The following is a 24,021-nucleotide window of genomic DNA, read 5'->3' as shown; positions in this document are numbered from 1 at the left end:
TAAATGGTTTAGGTAAATGGTTAAATGGTTTAGGTAAATGGTTAAATGGTTTAGGTAAATGGTTAAATGGTTTAGGTAAATGGTTAAATGGTTTAGGTCTCCTCACAATGTTCCTAACCCTGGCAATCATTACGAATGCAGGTTGCGGTTGAATACAAATTCCAACTGTTTTGGATATGGTTTTGCAAAATTCCGGGGACATTTTTTAAAGTTACCAGGTTTTCAAGAAATACCGGTCATTTGATTCCTGGAAACGGGAGGGAATAAGCAGGAAATCCTTCAACCAGGATTTTGTGAAAATCTTGGAATTGTGAGAAAGTTACTTGAATTTTGCAACCCTACTTGCAGCCCTGGTGTGGCCTGTAAAACTAGGCCTCAAAATAAGGCCTTATGAGATGTGTAATGAGATGTGTAATGAGATGTGTAATGAGATATGAGATGTGTAATGAGATGTGTAATGAGATGTGTAATGAGATGTGTAATGAGATGTGTAATGAGATGTGTAATGAGATATGAGATGTGTAATGAGATGTGTAATGAGATGTGTAATGAGATGTGTAATGAGATGTGTAATGAGATATGTAATGTCTCTTCTGTAAGAGTTTACAAAAGAGTATTCTAAGTGCAATCAACTTCATATAAAACATTTCTTAACGTCTGTTTAGAGTTCAAACCGCTGATAACTTTTGTATTTAATGATCAATGAGCTTAAAGTTAAATGTATCTCCATCCATTTTTGACTTACTCAAACATTTAAAGCTGATACAACTCAAATCTGGACCCCCATACATGGTCACAGTGACTCTGTTTGAGTAATGACTACAAAATCGCATTAAGGAACAACGTTCCCGTCAACGTCAGCAAGACAAGGGAAGCTGATCATGGACTACAGGAAACGGAGTCCCTGTCCACATCGACGGGGCTGAAGTGGAACGGGTCGAGAGCTTCATGTTCCTCTGTGCCCACATCACTAAGGAATTAACATGGTCCACACAAACCAACACAGTCGTGAAGAAGGCACAACAACGCCTCTTCCCCCTTAGGAGGCTGAAAAGATTTGTCATGGTCCCTCAGCACCTGAAAAAGTTCTACAGCTGCACCCTTGAGAGCATCTTGACTGGCTGCATCACCGCCTGGTATGGCAACTGCTCGGCATCCGACCACAAGGCGCTGCAGAGGGTTGTGCATACAGCCCAGTACATCACTGCCATCCAGGACCTCTATACCAGGCGGTGTCAGAGGGTTGTGCGTACAGCCCAGTACATCACTGGGGCCGAGCTCCCTACCATCCAGGACCTCTATACCAGGCGGTGTCAGAGGAAGATCAATTAAATGAGATGAGCATCACTTGAACTCCAATCTGCAGCGCTCCCAGTGAAACTGTACCTCCGTCTGTCTGCCTTTCTGTGTTTTAGATGATCCAGACTGGATGCCCGGCGCCTTTTCACATTATGACATGAATCACCACACAACGCTCAAGTAGATTGTTATTGTCTAGTGGACGGACATGAGCTGTGTCAAAAAAACAAACGAGGCAGATAAACTCATCAAATGTGTCGTGTCACAACTATTGTGTCAAATGTGTTGTGTGTCAGTTGTACAACCCGAGGCCCACTTTCCATCCGTAATGTAATTTCCGCTTGAGCCGACATATTACGCAGTGTTTACTATGAATGCCATCTCCGCAGCTGAGGCGCATTATCGGTTGTACAGTATAGCACGGCTTTAGTCACCCCAGTAAACCTTCACATGAAGGAGACCAGGCAAACTCTGACCTGATGACACATTCTAAGGTGTACACTTCAACACAGGCACAATGTACTGTTGTACTGTACAATACTGGCAGGAAGGAGCTCCTTATCACAAGCTACTTTTACAGTATAGCAGCCCCACACACTTCAGCATATTTACAGAAGAATGGCCTTTTCAGTTCCTTGACACACATGCTTCAGATATATGATCAGAAACACCCTGATGCTACAGTGTAACCAGCAACACCATCAGCCCGTTCACGAAACCGACCCAATGCTTTCGTCCCAAAAAAATAACTTATTTGACGTGAAAGAACGGGACTCAGCCACTGTCATTCAATTCCTTTTGTCCTAACTGCCATCCTATTCCCTTATTGTGCTGGTCAGAATTAGTGGACTATGAAGAGAACAGGGTGCCATTTGGAACTGTCCCGTCTAAGCCCCTCCCCCTCTATACAAACCAGCAGTCCTGGCAACCCTTCATTAGGCACACCTGGACTTCATCACGTCCCTGATTACTTCCCCTTTATTTAGCCGTCTGTTGTCACGAGTCCTTGGGTGCTGTTGGTTTGTAGAGTTCAGTACGCGGCTCATGTTTGTTTCGTTTGTATCTGGTCAGGATTAAAACTCGCCTTCTGCACCCGTGTTCTTTACCCGGCGGGTACTTTACGGGAACACACACCGTATAAAGCGAGTGCGTTTACACCACGTTCACGTAATCATCCCACAGAGGGTACAAACTGCCAGAAGTACGTTGAAGTCCTGAGTCAATTAGATGCAGTAATGGATTAACACAGCTTCTAATATCTCCCCAGTGGTGTGTGTCCTCACACATTACTAAAGGATGTAAAGACGTGACACGTGGTCAAATAGAATTGTATTTCTTTGCACATGGCAGCACGCGCAAGACGGGATACATTGTTCAAGGCAATATGAGAGTGCTTTTCCACTCCATTCCTGTGTCTCATTATTTGGGCCAGGAGTTTTCCCTGAGCACATGACCTGACCAGAAACAACATCACAAATGAGCTTCACAATGCCAAATAGCCAGCGTCAGAATTCCCTGACACCCAACGGAGACAGCCATCAATAAACCTTTGTTCCAATGTCAACGCCATCAGACACTCAGCCTGATGCCTGCCTGCTCTGTAGGAGTGAGTGACAGTGACAATGCTCAGTACCGATGTTTCAGACTGTCTCTTGTCATGGTGTCTTTTTGTCTAGCTTAGGTAAGCAGGCTCTTTCTATCAGTCTCTCAACCAGAGTTTTACCCCACCTCCTGCCACTAGAGATTTAAGAGTCATGGGGGGACAAGCAATACAGAGCAGGGGGGGGGGGGGGGTCTGAGGGAGAGAGAGAAACAGAGAGAAAACCAATAGATAGAGAGAGAGAGAAAGAAAAAGAGAATTTGGCAAGGGCCAGGCGGCACTGTTGCAATGCACTCAAAGTGCCTCCTAAAGTAGAAAGGAAGTGGGTGAAGGGAGGAAGAGAGGGAGAGGGGGACAGACGGAGGAGTGCCGGAGATTAGACTTTAAAATCAGGCGGATACAATATGTTACATGAGTGAGCAGTGAAACCCTCATTGACACATATGTGCCAAGCCCTTAAATACGCAGTTGGACGTTAATTAAACCAGCTTTAACATGTTCACAATGACGTTGCACCTGAATATATACTGGAGGCAGTATGTATGGTTATGCCAATAAGCTTGGAGCTAAATGGACTGCGGTTTTGCAGTGCTGAATAGGGTGTTGTGTTGATGTCTGGTGGATTGATGGCCTTGCCTTTTCTCTCTCTCTCTCTCTCTCTCTTGTTTCTCTCTCTCACACACACACACTCCTCTTTCACACACTCCTCTCTCACACACACACACTCCCTCCCCCAATACTGGAACCCCACCCCCATACTGGACCCTCAATACTGGATCCCCCATACTGGACCCCCATTCCACCCCTCTTTCCTGCCACCTCATCCCCCTTTTCACCACCTCATCCTCACCCTTTCATTCTCATCACTCTTTTTCCTTTATTTCACCCTAATCTACATCTCTTTATCTTAAATCGCCCTTCAACCCAATACTGAACCCTTACAAAAAAGGGTTCGCAAAGAGTTCTTTGTGGAGGGTATATGGTGTTACATGGAGCCTTTTTGGTAGAACCTTTTTGGTTCAAGGTAGCACCTATTTTTCCTAAGAATGTTGTCTGACAACTTTCCTCCTTTCTCCCTCACGCCGACCTTACTTCCCATTTCACCCTTACTCTTTCCTCTCCCCTTTTCCCTCCTTTCATGTGTTGATCCTCTCGTTACCCGTGTTGATCCTCTCGTTACCCGTGTTGATCCTCTCGTTACCCGTGTTGATCCTCTCGTTACCCGTGTTGAACCTCTCGTTACCCCTGTTGAACCTCTCGTTACCCGTGTTGATCCTCTCGTTACCCGTGTTGATCCTCTCGTTACCCGTGTCGAACCTCTCGTTACCCGTGTTGATCCTCTCAATACCCGTGTTGATCCTCTCGTTACCCGTGTTGATCCTCTCGTTACCCGTGTTGATCCTCTCGTTACCCGTGTTGATCCTCTCGTTACCCGTGTCGATCCTCTCGTTACCCGTGTCGATCCTCTCGTTACCCCTGTTGATCCTCTCGTTACCCGTGTTGATCCTCTCGTTACCCGTGTTGATCCTCCCGTTACCCGTGTTGATCCTCTCGTTACCCGTATGCGCATAGAGCCCAGCGATTTTCTCCACTGATCTTTCATAAGGCCCAACCATACGCCCACACAAACTGCCTCTGTACCAACCACACACCACCACCATGTCACTTTCTACTGAGCCTTTTGCCATGCTCATCTGGCATTCATTCTTCCAGACAGAACGCACTGATGAGAGGAGAGAAAAAGTACCTTTAAACCATTCAATAAGCAGTTTTGCTGTTTTTCGTCATTATAGCAAGATGGGTGGGAACGCAGTGCCCACCCTGCCGCTCCAAACACACACACACACACACAGCACACACACACTATGTGCTGGATAGCCACATATTATGTGAACGATGAACTTGAGATTTGGAGAGACAACTGCCCTCTGACTCATCTGACAGCTTATCAAAGTTTGCGCTTATCCCCCAGGAGTGAAAGTGAGAGAGCGAGAGAGAGAGAGGGGGGGGGGGGGGGGGTGGAATGTGAAGGAGGGAGAAGAGAAGAAAGAGCCATTCAGGGTGAAACTAAGATAAAGGACAGGGAGAGGTGAAAGGAGAGAGATACAGCGAAAGAGAGACAGAGAGACAGAGAGACAGTCAGAGAGAGAATTGAATGAGGGAAAAAGGAAATGAAAGATCCTGAGATTGAATGGAGGCCAATCAAATAGGGGAGGGAATGACAAGCAGGGCGGTGAGGTGGAAAATGGAGCTAGCGGATGAAGAGAGGTTAGAGAGAGAGAGGACGTGAGAGAGAGGGAGAGAGAGAATGATGAGAGGGAGAAAGAGATGAGGATGACAGATGGAATGAATGAAAAGAAGAGGATCACACGTAGAAGAGAACAAGTGCACTCCAAATTGACCTTTAGACATCCAGGTGCAGTGGATTGGGTGCACTCCAAATTGACCTTTAGACATCCAGGTGCAGTGGATTGGGTGCACTCCAAATTGACCTTTAGACATCCAGGTGCAGTGGATTGGGTGCACTCCAAATTGACCTTTAGACATCCAGGTGCAGTGGATTGGGTGCACTCCAAATTGACCTTTAGACATCCAGGTGCAGTGGATTGGGTGCACTCCAAATTGACCTTTAGACATCCAGGTACAGTGGATTGGGTGCACTCCAAATTGACCTTTAGACATCCAGGTGCAGTGGATTGGGTGCACTCCAAATTGACCTTTAGACATCCAGGTGCAGTGGATTGGGTGCACTCCAAATTGACCTTTAGACATCCAGGTGCAGTGGATTGGGTGCACTCCAAATTGACCTTTAGACATCCAGGTGCAGTGGATTGGGTGCACTCCAAATTGACCTTTAGACATCCAGGTACAGTGGATTGGGTGCACTCCAAATTGACCTTTAGACATCCAGGTGCAGTGGATTGGGTGCACTCCAAATTGACCTTTAGACATCCAGGTGCAGTGGATTGGGTGCACTCCAAATTGACCTTTAGACATCCAGGTACAGTGGATTGGGTGCACTCCAAATTGACCTTTAGACATCCAGGTACAGTGGATTGGGTGCACTCCAAATTGACCTTTAGACATCCAGGTGCAGTGGATTGGGTGCACTCCAAATTGACCTTTAGACATCCAGGTGGTGGATTGGGTGCACTCCAAATTGACCTTTAGACATCCAGGTGCAGTGGATTGGGTGCACTCCAAATTGACCTTTAGACATCCAGGTACAGTGGATTGGGTGCACTCCAAATTGACCTTTAGACATCCAGGTGCAGTGGATTGGGTGCACTCCAAATTGACCTTTAGACATCCAGGTGCAGTGGATTGGGTGCACTCCAAATTGACCTTTAGACATCCAGGTACAGTGGATTGGGTGCACTCCAAATTGACCTTTAGACATCCAGGTACAGTGGATTGAGTGCACTCCAAATTGACCTTTAGACATCCAGGTGCAGTGGATTGGGTGCACTCCAAATTGACCTTCAGACATCCAGGTACAGTGGATTGAGTGCACTCCAAATTGACCTTTAGACATCCAGGTACAGTGGATTGGGTGCACTCCAAATTGACCTTTAGACATCCAGGTACAGTGGATTGGGTGCACTCCAAATTGACCTTTAGACATCCAGGTACAGTGGATTGGGTGCACTCCAAATTGACCTTTAGACATCCAGGTGCAGTGGATTGGGTGCACTCCAAATTGACCTTTAGACATCCAGGTGCAGTGGATTGGGTGCACTCCAAATTGACCTTTAGACATCCAGGTGCAGTGGATTGGGTGCACTCCAAATTGACCTTTGGACATCCAGGTGCAGTGGATTGGGTGCACTCCAAATTGACCTTTAGACATCCAGGTACAGTGGATTGGGTGCACTCCAAATTGACCTTTAGACATCCAGGTGCAGTGGATTGGGTGCACTCCAAATTTACCTTTAGACATCCAGGTACAGTGGATTGGGTGCACTCCAAATTGACCTTTAGACATCCAGGTGCAGTGGATTGGGTGCACTCCAAATTGACCTTTAGACATCCAGGTGCAGTGGATTGGGTGCACTCCAAATTGACCTTTAGACATCCAGGTACAGTGGATTGGGTGCACTCCAAATTGACCTTTAGACATCCAGGTGCAGTGGATTGGGTGCACTCCAAATTGACCTTTAGACATCCAGGTGCAGTGGATTGGGTGCACTCCAAATTGACCTTTAGACATCCAGGTGCAGTGGATTGGGTGCACTCCAAATTGACCTTTAGACATCCAGGTACAGTGGATTGGGTGCACTCCAAATTGACCTTTAGACATCCAGGTGCAGTGGATTGGGTGCACTCCAAATTGACCTTTAGACATCCAGGTACAGTGGATTGGGTGCACTCCAAATTTACCTTTAGACATCCAGGTGCAGTGGATTGGGTGCACTCCAAATTGACCTTTAGACATCCAGGTACAGTGGATTGGGTGCACTCCAAATGTACCTTTAGACATCCAGGTACAGTGGATTGGGTGCACTCCAAATTTACCTTTAGACATCCAGGTACAGTGGATTGGGTGCACACCAAATTTACCTTTAGACATCCAGGTACAGTGGATTGGGTGCACTCCAAATTGACCTTTAGACATCCAGGTACAGTGGATTGGGTGCACTCCAAATTGACCTTTAGACATCCAGGTACAGTGGATTGGGTGCACTCCAAATTGACCTTTAGACATCCAGGTACAGTGGATTGGGTGCACTCCAAATTGACCTTTAGACATCCAGGTGCAGTGGATTGGGTGCACTCCAAATTGACCTTTAGACATCCAGGTACAGTGGATTGGGTGCACTCCAAATTGACCTTTAGACATCTAGGTACAGTGGATTGGGTGCACTCCAAATTGACCTTTAGACATCCAGGTGCAGTGGATTGAGTGCACTCCAAATTGACCTTTAGACATCCAGGTACAGTGGATTGGGTGCACTCCAAATTGACCTTTAGACATCCAGGTACAGTGGATTGGGTGCACTCCAAATTGACCTTTAGACATCCAGGTGCAGTGGATTGGGTGCACTCCAAATTGACCTTTAGACATCCAGGTACGGTGGATTGGGTGCACTCCAAATTGACCTTTAGACATCCAGGTACAGTGGATTGGGTGCACTCCAAATTGACCTTTAGACATCCAGGTGCGGTGGATTGGGTGCACTCCAAATTGACCTTTAGACATCCAGGTACAGTGGATTGGGTGCACTCCAAATTGACCTTTAGACATCCAGGTACAGTGGATTGGGTGCACTCCAAATTGACCTTTAGACATCCAGGTACAGTGGATTGGGTGCACTCCAAATTGACCTTTAGACATCCAGGTGCAGTGGATTGGGTGCACTCCAAATTGACCTTTAGACATCCAGGTACAGTGGATTGGGTGCACTCCAAATTGACCTTTAGACATCCAGGTACAGTGGATTGGGAAAGTATTCAGACCTCTGCACTTTTTCCATATTTCATTATGTTACAGCCTTATTCTAAAAATGATTCCATAAAAAATCTACACACAATAACCCATAACGACAAAGCGAAAACAGGTTTTTAGAAATGTTTGCATATGTATATAAAAACAAAACTTCGTTATGACAATCGAAATTGAGCTCAGGTGCATCCTGTTTCCATTGATCATCCTTGAGATGTTTTTACAACTTGGAGTCCACCTGTGGTAAATTCAATTGATTGGCCATGATTTGGAAAGGCACACACCTGTCTATATAAGGTCCCACAGTTGACAGTGCATGTCAGAGCAAAAACCAAGCCATAAGGTCCAAGGAATTGTCCGTAGAGCTCCGAGACAGGATTGTGTCGAGGCACAGATCTGGGGAAGGGTACCAAAAAATGTCTGCAAAATGGAAGGTCCCCAAGAACACAGTGGCCTCCATCATTCTTAAATTATAGAAGTTTGGAAGGACTAAGGCTCTTCCTAGAGCTGGCCGCCCAGCCAAACTATGTAATCTGGGGAGAAGGGCCATGTCAGGGAGGTGACCAAGAACCTGATTGTTACTCTGACAGAGCTCCAGAGTTCCTCTGTGGAGATGGGAGAACCTTCCAGAATGACAACCATCTCTCAGCACTCCACCAATCAGGCCTTCATGGTAGAGAGGCCAGACGGAAGCCACTCCTCAGTAAAAGCCCATGACAGCCCACTTGGAGTTTGCCAAAAGGCAACTAAAGGACCCTCAGAACATGAGAAACAAGATTCTCAAGTCTAATGAACCCAAGATTGAACTCTTTGGCCTGAATGCCAAGCGTCACATCTGTAAGAAACCTGGCACCATCCCTACGGTGAAGCATGGTGGTGGCAGCATCATGATGTGGGGATGTTTTTCAGTGGCAGGGACTGGAAGACTAGGATTGACGGAAAGATGAACGGAGTAAAGTACATAGAGATCCTTGATGAAAACCTGCTCCAGAGCGCTAAGGACCTCAGACCGGGGCCAAGGTTCACCTTCCAACAGGACAACAGCGCTAAGCATACAGCCAAGATAATGCAGGAGTGGCTTCGGGACAAGTCTTTGTATGTCCTTGAGTGGCCCAGCCAGAGCCGGGACTTGAACCTGATAGAGCATCTCTGGAGAGGCCTGAAAATAGCTGTGCAGCAACGCTCCCCATCCAACCTGAGTGCTTGAGAGGGTCTGCAGAGAAGAAAGGGAGAAACTCCCCAAATACAGGTGTGCCAAGCTTGTACCGTCACCCAAGAAGACTCGAGGCTGTAATCTCTGCCAAAGGTGCTTCAACAAAGTACTGAGTAAAAGGTCTGAACACTTATGTAAATGTGATTTTAAAAAAATGCTTTGTCATTATGGAGTATTGTGTGTAGATTGATGAGACATTTTTTTTATGTTATCAATTTCTGAATAAGGCTGAAACATAACAAAATGTGGAAAAGGTAAAGGGGTCTGAATACTTTCTAAATGCACTGTACAAATTAAAAAAGGGGGAGAGGGGCTTTATATATAGCCTTGTCCCAGATCTGTTTGTGCTACCTTGTCAACTGAAAGACCATAGGAGTTGGCAAGGCAGCACAAACAGACCTGGGATCAGGCTAGGCTGTACAGGCTTACATCAAGTATCAAAGTCTCATCTGCTGTAATTTATAGAAACACGATGCCTGCTTAGAAACAGCCAACACTTTACCAAACATCTAAATGAATCTGTGGAGCGTATTCCTTATCTATGCCAGTGGAGGCTGGTGGGATGAGCGATCGGAGGACAAGCTCATTGTAATGGCTGGAATGGAATAAATGGAACGATATCAAACACATCAAAAACATATGGATAACACGTTAGACTCCTTTTCATATATTCCATTACAGCCATTACAATGAGCCTGTCCTCCTATAGCTCCTTCCATCAGCCTCCACTGATCTACGTATCACCTCCCATAGCTGGAGGCTGGCTGGCAGAGATCTGAGAGGCAGCAGTACACCTGAGAAGATCCCATTATAGGTCTATTTCCAGCTGTCACCAAGAGGATGGCGATAAAGAAACCATTACGTTGCAGAACATTACAATGGGAGATTTGCATCTACAGTATCACACACACACACACACAGACACGCACAGTGACACACACACACACAGTGACACAAGTGCACACACAGTGACACACACACACACGCACAGCGACACACACACACACACAGTGACACAAGTGCACGCACTGTGACACACACACACACACACACGCACAGTGACACACGCGCACGCACTGTGACACACACACACACGCACAGTGACACACACACACGCACAGTGACACACATGCGCGTGACACACTCACACACATTCTCTCTTTAGATGAATGACTGGGTGTATATATTAGACAGAGGAAGCTCAATCTGCACTTGATGTACCAGAACGTGGCTAATGCTGTTCATTTCCATTTCCAGGGATGAATCTGTGTAAATTCATTTATTTTTTTAAATGGGCTGGCTTTCAAAAGCTAAGAACACTTTATTCCCTCTGTGTCAATGGAAGCTTCTGAGGGAGTGTGCTCATTAAGACACACACACAAGCGTGTGCATGGAATCACACGCACAATCATACACACAGATGAACACACACACACACACGCACACACACATCTGCATAATGTTAGCATCCGCAAAATGCCTTCACACACACGCACACGTGCACACGCGCACTCAGAAGTAAACACTTCTGCACAGCCAGCGCCTTTGATATGACTGGCAGCTAAGCGTTCCCACGTTCTCTCTTTCTCTCACTCTGTCTCTCTCTCTCTCTTTCCATCTCTCTTTCACAGCAGCCAGTCTGCAGCTGGCGGTGCTCTCACACTGACGAGCACACAGCAACAGTTTAACACGGTCTCTCATACGCACTCATGCCACCACCCACTGTCTTCTTGTCACAGCAGCCAGAGAGAACCAAACAGGAATATAGTGTATATGACACGACTTCTATAGTACTGTCTTCCTCAAGGTTCATGTGAAAGCTTACCTTGACTCGCCCACGGATCCCTTGCATGCTGTAGAGAACATGTCTTAGCGAGTGGCTGGTCCAACATTAGCGGATGGAATGGCAGAGCATGAGAGGACAGGGGAGATTGACTGAGATGCGTGAGTGAGAGAGAGAGAGAGTGTGTGAGAGAGCGAGAGAGAGAAGGAGAGAGCGAGAGAGTGTGAGAGAGAAGGAGAGAGCGAGAGAGAGAGAGCGAGTGTGAGTGTGAGAGAGAGAGAGAGAGAGAGAGAGAGAGAGAGAGAGAGGGAGGGAGAGAGAGAGAGAGAGAAAAGCGAGAGTGAGGGAGAAAGAGAGCGAGAGAGAGAGAGAGAGACACACAAGAGGAGAGTGTGTGTCAGAATGCAGGATGCGTGGGATGATGTTGTTGCCATGGTGAGGGATACGCCTAAGCTCTTTCCTGGTTGGGTGATGACCTAGAGGAGAGGAGAAAAGAAAGGAAGGGTTAAAGCCAATACTGTGACACTGGTTGAGGTCTTCAGTACCTTCACCTTAGTCACAGGTCAGTGCACAGAAAATCACACCCCCCCAGGCACGCACGCACACTCCACGCACATGCCTCACAGCCAAATGAGACTGCACAATGAGGTTGGGGGGGGGGGGGGGGGGGGGGGGGGATACAGCATTGAAATCAGCGACACCAAAAAAATACACACACTCTTATATCCACACCCTTCCACATGCACATACACAGACACACACACACACATACAGAAACAGATACATACACAGACACACACAGAAACAGATACATACACAGACACACACACACACACACACACAGAAACAGATACATACACAGACACACACACATACAGAAACAGATACATACACAGACACACACACATACACATACAGAAACAGGTACATACACAGACACACACACACACAGAAACAGATACATACAGAGACACACACACACACAGAAACAGATACATACAGAGACACACACACACACACACACACAGAAACACACACACACACACACACACAGACACATACAGATACATACGCAGGCACATGCACCCAGGCACGTTTGGCACACACACAAACAGGGGACCCATAAATCAGCTATTTCAACAAAGCTGCCTGCCTCAGTATATGTATGCCCAAAGAGCAGACCAGCCACAGCAGTGTCCCATCAATACTCTAAACAGAGTTCACACAAATCAGCCACTCTAAACGATTTGCTATTGGTTTTCCCTGTGGCGTTGTAAGAGCTTTCTGGTAATAACAGAGCATGACCCCTGATAAGGTAGTGTGTGTGTGTGTGTGTGTGTGTGTGTGTGTGTGTGTGTGTGTGTGTGTGTGTGTGTGTGTGTGTGTGTGTGTGTGTGTGTGTGTGTGTGTGTGTGTGTGTGCACGTGTCACACAGTGAGCGGAGCAAAGCCTTCGGGACATGTTTAATCAAATCTACTCCCCAAACACGCGTCTCACACACACACAGTCAGTCCGTTTGTTTAATGCTGTGTTCTTTCGGTTTATCTTCTCTCCTCTCTGATCTCCAGGCAGTTTAGTGTTGGGGAGAGCCTTTGTGAGTTCTAATTGGTGCAGGTTCTGGGGTTGCCTTGGAAACCCTTTTGATAGGGTTCTCCGGAGGTCCACCAAAGGTTTGGTTATTGTATAGTATAACGAAACCAAACACTATACACAATGTGACCTTATTATACAGAACACGATGTAACCTTACTGTCACCACACTCAAGGTGTCAAAGTGGAGAGACATTTAAATGAACCAAGCCATCAAACTGACAATAACGTGCAGCACTGCTTTGTCACAGCCATGATGATGTAACTAATGGCCAGTAGTGTGCAACGTCTTTGGTTCATCATAGGTTTGTAATGCAGCACGAGTCGATCCACCCAAATGAGAGATACTATGGTCAGTACAACAACCTATATAGTGGCGCAGTGGTTCTAAGACACTGCATCTCAGTGCAAGAGGCGTCACTGCAGTACCTGGTTCAAATCCAGGCTGCATCACATCCGGCTGTGATTGGGAGTCCCATAGGGCGCTGCACAATTGGCCCAGCGTCGTCTGGGGTAGGCTGTCATTGTAAATAAGAATTTGTTCTAAACTGTATTTCTACTTAGTTAAAGAGAAGCTACAGAGCTGATTTGAAACTACTACAATTCAAATGATATGACTGGAGTAATGATTTGTTGTTGAAACCTTTCCAAAATACTGAAGCATACTGTACGCCATTAGATATCAGCAGTGAAGTGCGAAACGATATGCAGCACAGCTGCCTGGCTGTATCGTAAATGTAAGTACTAGTCAAATGAGATTCATCAAGGTTGAACTGTGTGCTTTTAATAAGGTTATGTCAATTGTGGTAGAACCATAAAAGCGCTCCTGTGTGCACAGTCCTGGGTGTAATATAGAGAGGTCCATCCCATCCTGTTCTTTAACCTTTACTAAGGGGAGTGGAGATGAGAGACGGTTGTCAGACAGGAATACTGGAGTCTATAAAACAGGCACATTGAGTTGGAAAACGGGTAGAGGACACGAATACACTAGAAAATACAATCACCCACTATTGTAGAGACAATCAATAAAGATCCCTGCTGCCTTCATTGGTTTTGTGCGTCAAGTCATTCAGTTTTTTGTTGTTGTTAAAAGAAATGGCGCCCTATGTGTGCACTGCCGCTAATACCGTATCCCCCAGTATGGTACAGGGACGGTATGAAGGTATGAAAATATGGATACCGTCCTACCATTGCTCTGTGACTGAGAGAGTTGAGTAGAGCTCTGACTGTGAGTGTAGAGTCCTACCCTTTCTCTGTGACTGTGAGAGTTGAGTCCTAACCTTTCTCTGTAACTGAGAGAGTTGAGTAGAGCTCTACCCTTTCTCTGTGACTGAGAGAGTTGAGTAGAGCTCTACCCTTTCTCTGTGACTGTGAGAGTTGAGTAGAGCTCTACCCTTTCTCTGTGACTGTGAGGGTAGAGTCCTTCCCTTTCTCTGTGACTGTGAGGGTAGAGTAGATTCCTATCCTGTTTCTGTGACTGAGGGTAGAGTAGAGTCCTACCCTTTCTCTGTGACTGTGAGGGTAGAGTAGATTCCTATCCTGTTTCTGTGACTGAGGGTAGAGTAGAGTCCTTCCCTTTCTCTGTGACTGTGAGGGTAGAGTAGATTCCTATCCTGTTTCTGTGACTGAGGGTAGAGTAGAGTCCTACCCTTTCTCTGTTACGGTGAGTGAATGAGGACCCAAAAGCGAACTAACTTAAACAGAGCTTCTTTAATAACCAAACATAGGTAGGCTCAGATAGACCGGCAGATTCCGACAGGACAGGACAAGGTTACAGCAAACATGACGACAGTCTGGTTCAGGCATGAATGACACAAACAAACAAGAATCCGACAAGGACAGGAGCAGAAACAGAGAGAGATATAGGGACCTAATCAGAGGGAAAAAGGGAACAGGTGGGAAACGGGGTGAATGGGTAGTTAGAGGAGACAAGGAACAGCTGGGAGAAAGCGGGGGAGAAAAGGTAACCTAACAACGACCAGCAGAGGGAGACAGGGTGAAGGGAAAGGACAGAGACAAGACAACATGACAGTACATGACAGTACCCCCCCACTCACCGAGCGCCTCCTGGCGCACTCGAGGAGGAAACCTGGCGGCAACGGAGGAAATCATCAATCAGCGCACGGTCCAGCACGTCCCGAGAGGGAACCCAACTCCTCTCCTCAGGACCGTACCCCTCCCAGTCAACTAGGTACTGATGACCACGGCCCCGAGGACGCATGTCCAAGATTTTACGGACCCTGTAGATAGGTGCGCCCTCGACAAGGATGGGGGGGGGGGGGGGAAGACGAGCGGGGGCGCGAAGAACGGGCTTAACACAGGAGACATGGAAGACCGGGTGGACGCGACGAAGATATCGCGGAAGAAGAAGTCGCACTGCGACAGGATTAATGACCTGAGAGATACGGAATGGACCAATGAACCGCGGGGTCAACTTGCGAGAAGCCGTCTTAAGGGGAAGGTTCTGAGTGGAGAGCCAAACTCTCTGACCGCGACAATATCTAGGGCTCTTAGTTCTACGCTTATTAGCAGCTCTCACAGTCTGCGCCCTATAACGGCAAAGTGCAGACCTGACCCTCTTCCAGGTGCGCTCGCAACGTTGGACAAAAGCCTGAGCGGAGGGGACGCTGGACTCGGCGAACTGAGATGAGAACAACGGAGGCTGGTACCCGAGGCTACTCTGAAAAGGAGATAGCCCGGTCGCAGACGAAGGAAGCGAGTTGTGGGCGTATTCTGCCCAGGGGAGCTGTTCTGACCAAGACGCAGGGTTGCGAAAAGAAAGACTGCGTAAGATGCGACCAATAGTCTGATTGGCCCGTTCTGCTTGACCGTTAGACTGGGGGTGAAAGCCGGAAGAGAGACTGACGGAAGCCCCAATCAAACGGCAAAACTCCCTCCAAAATTGAGACGTGAATTGCGGACCTCTGTCCGAAACGACGTCTGACGGAAGGCCATGAATTCTGAAAACATTCTCGATGATGATTTGTGCCGTCTCTTTAGCAGAAGGAAGCTTAGCAAGGGGAATGAAATGAGCCGCCTTAGAGAACCTATCGACAACCGTAAGAATAACAGTCTTCCCCGCTGACGAAGGCAGTCCGGTGACAAAATCTAAGGCGATGTGAGACCACGGTCGAGAGGGAATAGGAAGCGGCCTGAGACGGCCGGCAGGAGGAGAGTTACCGGACTTAGTCTGCGCGCAGACCGAACAAGCAGCCACGAAACGACGCGTGTCATGCTCCCGGGTGGGCCACCAGAAACGCTGGCGAATGGAAGCAAGCGTACCCCGAACGCCAGGGTGGCCGGCTAACTTGGCAGAGTGAGCCCACTGAAGAACGGCCAGACGAGTAGGAACGGGAACGAAAAGAAGGTTCCTAGGACAAGCGCGCGGCGACGGAGTTTGAGTGAGTGCTTGCTTTACCTGCCTCTCAATTCCCCAGACAGTCAACCCGACAACACGCCCCTCAGGGAGAATCCCCTCGGGGTCAGTGGAGGCTACTGAAGAACTGAAGAGACGAGACAAAGCATCAGGCTTGGTGTTCTTAGAGCCCGGACGATAAGAAATCACGAACTCGAAACGAGCGAAAAACAGCGCCCAACGCGCCTGACGCGCATTAAGTCGTTTGGCAGAACGGATGTACTCAAGGTTCCTATGGTCAGTCCAAACGACAAAAGGAACGGTCGCCCCCTCCAACCACTGTCGCCATTCGCCTAGGGCTAACCGGATGGCGAGCAGTTCGCGGTTACCCACATCATAGTTACGTTCCGACGGCGACAGGCGATGAGAAAAATACGCGCATGGGTGGACCTTGTCGTCAGAGAGGGAGCGCTGAGAAAGGATGGCTCCCACTCCCACCTCTGACGCGTCAACCTCGACAACGAACTGTCTAGAGACGTCAGGTGTAACAAGGATAGGAGCGGATGTAAAACGATTCTTGAGGAGATCAAAAGCTCCCTGGGCGGAAACGGACCACTTAAAGCACGTCTTGACAGAAGTAAGGGCTGTGAGAGGAGCTGCCACCTGACCGAAATTACGGATGAAACGACGATAGAAGTTCGCGAAGCCGAGAAAGCGCTGCAGCTCGACGCGTGACTTAGGGACGGGCCAATCAATGACAGCTTGGACCTTAGCGGGATCCATCTTAATGCCTTCAGCGGAAATAACAGAACCGAGAAATGTGACGGAGGAGGCATGAAAAGTGCACTTCTCAGCCTTCACAAAAAGACAATTCTCTAAAAGGCGCTGGAGGACACGTCGAACGTGCTGAACATGAATCTGGAGTGACGGTGAAAAAATCAGGATATCGTCAAGGTAAACGAAAACAAAGATGTTCAGCATGTCTCTCAGGACATCATTGACTAATGCCTGAAAGACAGCTGGAGCGTTAGCGAGGCCGAAAGGAAGAACCCGGTATTCAAAGTGCCCTAACGGAGTGTTAAACGCCGTCTTCCACTCGTCCCCCTCCCTGATGCGCACGAGATGGTAAGCGTTACGAAGGTCCAACTTAGTGAAAAACCTGGCTCCCTGCAGGATCTCGAAGGCTGAAGACATAAGAGGAAGCGGATAACGATTCTTCACTGTTATGTCATTCAGCCCTCGATAATCTATGCAGGGGCGCAGAGACCCGTCCTTCTTCTTGACAAAAAAAAACCCCGCTCCGGCGGGAGAGGAGGAGGGGACTATGGTACCGGCGTCAAGAGCTACAGACAAATAATCTTCGAGAGCCTTACGTTCGGGAGCCGACAGAGAGTATAGTCTACCCCGGGGGGGGGTGGTTCCCGGAAGGAGATCAATACTACAATCATACGACCGGTGTGGAGGAAGAGAGGTGGCCCTGGACCGACTGAACACCGTGCGCAGATCGTGATATTCCTCCGGCACCCCTGTCAAATCACCAGGCTCCTCCTGTGAAGAAGAGACAGAGGAAACAGGAGGGATAGCAGACATTAAACATTTCACATGACAAGAGACGTTCCAGGAGAGGATAGAATTACTAGACCAATTAATGGAAGGATTATGACAAACTAGCCAGGGATGGCCCAAAACAACAGGTGTAAAAGGTGAACGAAAAATTAAAAAAGAAATGGTTTCACTATGATTACCAGAAACAGTGAGGGTTAAAGGTAGCGTCTCACGCTGAATCCTGGGGAGAGGACTACCATCCAGGGCGAACAAGGCCGTGGGCTCCTTTAACTGTCTGAGAGGAATGTCATGTTCCCGAGCCCAGGTCTCGTCCATAAAACAGCCCTCCGCCCCAGAGTCTATTAAGGCACTGCAGGAAGCTGACGAACCGGTCCAGCGTAGATGGACCGACAAGGTAGTGCAGGATCTTGAAGGAGAGACAGGAGTAGTAGCGCTCACCAGTAGCCCTCCGCTTACTGACGAGCTCTGGCCTTTTACTGGACATGAAGTGACAAAATGACCAGCGGAACCGCAATAGAGACAGAGGCGGTTGGTGATTCTCCGTTCCCTCTCCTCAGTCGAGATGCGGATACCTCCCAGCTGCATGGGCTCAGCACCCGAGCCGGCAGAGGAAGATGGTAGTGATGCGGAGAGGGAGGCGACGGAGAGCGCGAGCTCCTTTCCACGAGCTCGGTGACGAAGATCAACCCGTCGCTCAATGCGAATAGCGAGTTCAATCAAGGAATCCACGCTGGAAGGAACCTCCCGGGAGAGAATCTCATCCTTTACCTCTGCGCGGAAACCCTCCAGAAGACGAGCGAGCAAGGCCGGCTCGTTCCAGCCACTGGAGACAGCAAGAGTGCGAAACTCAATAGAGTAGTCTGTTATGGATCGATTGCCTTGACATAGGGAAGACAGGGCCCTGGAAGCCTCCTCCCCAAAAACAGATCGATCAAAAACCCGTATCATCTCCTCCTTAAAGTCTTGATACTGGTTAGTACACTCAGCCCTTGCCTCCCAGATTGCCGTGCCCCACTCACGAGCCCGTCCAATAAGGAGAGATATGACGTAGGCGACACGAGCAGTGCTCCTGGAGTAAGTGTTGGGCTGGAGAGAAAACACAATATCACACTGGGTGAGGAACGAGCGGCATTCAGTGGGCTCCCCAGAGTAACACGGCGGGTTATTGATTCTGGGCTCCGGAGATTCGAAAGCCCTGGAAGTGGCCGGTGGATCGAGGCGGAGATGGTGAACCTGTTCTGTGAGGTTGGAGACTTGGGTGGCCAGGGTCTCAACGGCATGTCGAGCAGCAGACAATTCCTGCTTGTGTCTGCCTAGCATCGCTCCCTGGATCTCGACGGCTGAGTGGAGAGGATCCGAAGTCGCTGGGTCCATTCTTGGTCGGATTCTTCTGTTACGGTGAGTGAATGAGGACCCAAAAGCGAACTAACTTAAACAGAGCTTCTTTAATAACCAAACATAGGTAGGCTCAGATAGACCGGCAGATTCCGACAGGACAGGACAAGGTTACAGCAAACATGACGACAGTCTGGTTCAGGCATGAATGACACAAACAAACAAGAATCCGACAAGGACAGGAGCAGAAACAGAGAGAGATATAGGGACCTAATCAGAGGGAAAAAGGGAACAGGTGGGAAACGGGGTGAATGGGTAGTTAGAGGAGACAAGGAACAGCTGGGAGAAAGCGGGGGAGAAAAGGTAACCTAACAACGACCAGCAGAGGGAGACAGGGTGAAGGGAAAGGACAGAGACAAGACAACATGACAGTACATGACATTCTCTGTGATTGTGAGGGTAGAGTAGAGTCCTACCCTTTCTGTCTGAAGAATATAAATAAGAAAAGTAATACCATAATCAACATTACCCTGGTTGACACATGACACACTCAGGCTACATCCTAATTGGCACCCTGTTCACAATGTAGTGCACTAGTTTTGACCAGGGCACTACGGGCTCTGGTCAAAAGTAGTGCACTATAAAGGGAATAGGTTGGCTTTTTGGATGCAGCCTCCCTCTATTTCTGTTGGGAGATATTCTGAGACATACTGTCAGTTCACAGGCTCTCCATCTCACTGACATGTGCACTGCACTGTCCAGGGTCAATCACCCTCATAACATAATGTTTACTAGACAGGCAAATGGGGGCATGGACATCAATACTGTCATAGCGTCATACATCAATGGAATACGAAACAGCTCTCTCTCTCACACACACACACACACACACCCACACAGACATGCATGCACGCACCAATAGCCTCGGAAATCCCTAACCTATATTGTTAACATTGTGGGAGCCAACCCCTCTGCCGAGGGAGGCACCAATGCAGGCACGCACACACAAACACACACACACACAACAGGCACACACACACACATCCGCACACGCAAACGCAGGTACACACGTGCACACACACATACACGCTTAAAGGTCCAGAACAGTGAAAATCATGTTTTTCATGAAATTGGATGATATTTAGATGACACCAGTTCAAAGTAGGGTGACTCAAGTATGAAAATGACTGTAGCTGCTAAATTGATAAAGTGTGATCGCCTCCCCTGTGTTAAACAATTGGGTTCAGGAGGCATGCATTACCAAGGATTTACTTGCGGCTTTATGCAACGTCACATAAAGCCGGAAATGTTATACACCAATGGTAGCGTCTTATCATGCTCGTTTATTTCAATGTATACCGCGTCGCATGTGCGCCTACACCTTGCTTTGGCTTTGTTTACAAATCTTAAGCTAGCTACTAGTAACTAGCTCAAGCAGAAAGTACTCGCAAAGACACTGGTAACCTTTCATTTGTGGTGTGACTGTTAGCTAGCAAGCTTCTTACCAGCATGCTTGTGTTGTGACTGGACGCCATATTGTAAATTTAACATAACACTATTTTCGGAAGAATGACTACATCCGACAGCAGTGGCTGCTTCTCATTTCGGGTGGATGGGTGGCTTTTAATCTTTTTTTAAATTGATTTTCTTTCAGGAACCTTAACTTTTGAAAGTCAATCATTGTGATTTTTTTTTATTTTTAACTTTTAATGCTAATGTTAATTTTAATTCAGAAAAAAATATACATGTCGTGATGTCTTATGTTTGTATTGTATTGTAATTTGAAATGTTAAATCAATTCAAAATAAAATAGTACCCGCAAAACACCAGTCTCAACGTCAACAGTGGAGAGGCGACTCTGGGATGCAGGCCTTCTAGGCAGAGCTGCAAAGAAAGAGCCATATCTCAGACTGGCCAATACAAAGAAAAGATTAAGATGGGCAAAAGAACACAGGGACTGGACAGAGGGACTTTGCCTAGAAGGCCAGCATCCCGGAGTCGCCTCTTCACTGTTGACGTTGAGACTGGTGTTTTGCGGGTACTATTTAATGAAGCTGCCAGTTGAGGACTTGTGAGGCGTCTGTTTCTCAAACTAGACACTCTAATGTACTTGTCCTCTTGCTCAGTTGTGCACCGGGGCCTCCCACTCCTCTTTCTATTCTGGTTAGAGACCGTTTGCACTGTTCTGCGTTGTACGAGATCTTCTGTTTCTTCAATTTCTGACTGACGAGTTTCAGAAGAAAGTGATTTGTTTCTGGCCATTTTGAGCCTGTAATCGAACCCACAAATGCTGATGCTCCAGATACACAAATAGTCTAAAGAAGGCCAGTTTATTGCTTCTTTAATCAGGACAACAGTTTTCAGCTGTGCTAATATAATTGCAAAAGGGTTTTCTAATGATCAATTAGCCTTTTAAAATGATAAACGTGGATTATCTAACACAACGTGCAATTGGAACACAGGAGTGATGGTTGCTGATAATGGGCCTCTGTACACCTATGTAGATATTCCATTAAAAAATCAGTCATTTCCAGTTACAATAGTAACTTACAACATTAACAATGTCTACACTGTATTTCTGATCAATTTGATGTTATTTTAAATGGACAAAAAAAATGTTTTTCTTTCAAAAACATGGTTATTTTTAAGTGACCCCAAACTTTTGAATGGTAGTGTAAATATATATATATTTTAATTAATTGGGTGGATGGGCTGCACTTAAAATTACAATCATGTCACGAGTGTGCAGTGCACATTTTGAGAGAAGTTGCTTTATCTTTTGAAGGGATAACATGCGATGGGTATCGCCAGGAAGCAAATTCTGAAGATGGATGCTACAGCGTCATTGACTATTGATCTTGCAAGCGCTGACCATAACATACGTTTCAGAGTTTGATGAATCAGACACGGCAGCCAACATTTTGGGGAGATCGGGGGTAGGAAAACATTGAGTCAAAATAGTTGCACAGATACCGGAACTTGTGAATTCAATTTAGACTTTATTACAAACGTAACAGAGCCGAGCCCCTCCATGGAAAATACTAAATTCTCATATTACAGAGTCCTGCCTTTATAGTGTTCTGTCTTTGCATAATGTATAGAGTCCCCTCCCTCTATATGTAAATAGCCTATTTTGACCTTTCTCCACCATTATTGTTCCATCTCAGTTCTTGCTTGTTATTAACGCCCACATCTGACAGCTGTATAGGTTATAATGGTAGCGGGGCTGTAACGGTTTTCTATATGAGAAGGAGGGTCGGACCAAAATGCAGCGTGTCGATTGCGATCCATGTTTTAATAAACAACCGTAAAACACGAATTAATACAAACACTACAAAATAAAGAACGTAATGAACGTAACGAAAACCTAAACAGCCTATCTGGTGAAAACACATAGACAGGAACAATCACCCACAAACACACAGTGAAACCCAGGCTACCTAAATATGGTTCCCAATCAGAGACAATGACGAACACCTGCCTCTGATTGAGAACCATATCAGGCCGAACATAGAACTGGACAAACTAGACATGTAACATAGAATGCCCACTCAGATCACACCCTGACCAACCAAAACATAGAAACATACAAAGTAAACTATGGTCAGGGTGTGACAGTACCCCCCCCCCAAGGTGCGGACTCCGGCCGCAAAAACCTGAACCTATAGGGAGGGTCTGGGTGGGCATCTGTCCGCGGTGGCGGCTCTGGCGCTGGACGTGGACCCCACTCCATAATAGTTTTAGTCCACCTCCTTAGCGTCCCTAGATAGGTTACCCTCCTTAATGACCGCTCGGGACAGAGGGGCAGCTCGGGACAGAGGTAGCTCGGGACTGAGAGGAAGCTCAGCACTGAGAGGAAGCTCAGCACTGAGAGGAAGCTCAGCACTGAGAGGAAGCCCAGGCAGGTAGTTGGATCTAGCAGATCCTGGCTGACTGGAGAATCTGGAAGAGTCTGGTCGACTGGCAGATCTGGAAGAGTCTGGTCGACTGGCAGATCTGGAAGAGTCTGGTCGACTGGCAGATCTGGAAGAGTCTGGTCGACTGGCAGATCTGGAAGAGTCTGGTCGACTGGCAGATCTGGAAGAGTCTGGTCGACTGGCAGATCTGGAAGAGTCTGGTCGACTGGCAGATCTGGAAGAGTCTGGTCGACTGGCAGCTCTGGCTGCTCCATGCTGATTGGCTGCCCCATGCTGACTGGCAGCTCTGGCTGCTCCATGCTGACTGGCTGCTCCATGCTGACTGACAGCTCTGGCTGCTCCATGCTGACTGGCAGCTCTGGCTGCTCCATGCTGACTGGCAGCTCTGGCTGCTCCATGCTGACTGGCTGCTCCATGCTGACTGGCTGCTCTGGCTGCTCCATGCTGACTGGCGGCCCTGGCTGCTCCATGCTGACTGGCGGCCCTGGCTGCTCCATGCTGACTGGCGGCCCTGGCTGCTCCATGCTGACTGGCGGCCCTGGCTGCTCCATGCTGACTGGCGGCTCTGGCGGCTCCATGCAGACTGGCAGCTCTGGCGGCTCCTTGCAGACTGGCAGCTCTGGCGGCTCCTTGCAAACTGGCAGCTTTGGCGGCATCCTGCAGACTGGCAGCTCTGGCGGCTCCTTGCAGACTGGCAGCTCCCTGCAGACTGGCAGCTCCTTGCAGACTGGCAGCTCTATGCAGACTGGCAGCTCTATGCAGACTGGCAGCTCTATGCAGACTGGCAGCTCCTTGCAGACTGGCAGCTCCTTGCAAACTGGCAGCTCCTTGCAAACTGGCAGCTCCTTGCAAACTGGCAGCTCCTTGCAAACTGGCAGCTCCTTGCAAACTGGCAGTTCTGAACAGGCGGGAGACTCCGG

General features: G+C 47.8%; 1 protein-coding gene across 2 annotated transcripts in view; it reads right to left on the bottom strand.

Moving 5' to 3' along the window:
- The window catches only part of LOC139382280 (rap1 GTPase-activating protein 2-like), a 115,744-nt gene extending 104,292 nt beyond the window's left edge, over positions 1–11,452 (bottom strand). For both annotated transcript variants that reach the window (XM_071126156.1, XM_071126158.1), the window contains exon 1: positions 11,381–11,452. In XM_071126156.1, the coding sequence (XP_070982257.1) occupies positions 11,381–11,421 (41 nt within the window). In that variant the 5' untranslated portion in view covers positions 11,422–11,452. The remainder of the gene's footprint in view (positions 1–11,380) is intronic.
- Between the last annotated feature and the right edge of the window lie 12,569 nt (positions 11,453–24,021).

This window comes from Oncorhynchus clarkii, chromosome 24 (genome assembly GCF_045791955.1).
Source record: "Oncorhynchus clarkii lewisi isolate Uvic-CL-2024 chromosome 24, UVic_Ocla_1.0, whole genome shotgun sequence".
NCBI lineage: Eukaryota > Metazoa > Chordata > Actinopteri > Salmoniformes > Salmonidae > Oncorhynchus > Oncorhynchus clarkii.
The sequence above is the reverse complement of the archived record's forward strand: the minus strand, read 5'-3'. Positions and strand labels throughout refer to the sequence as shown.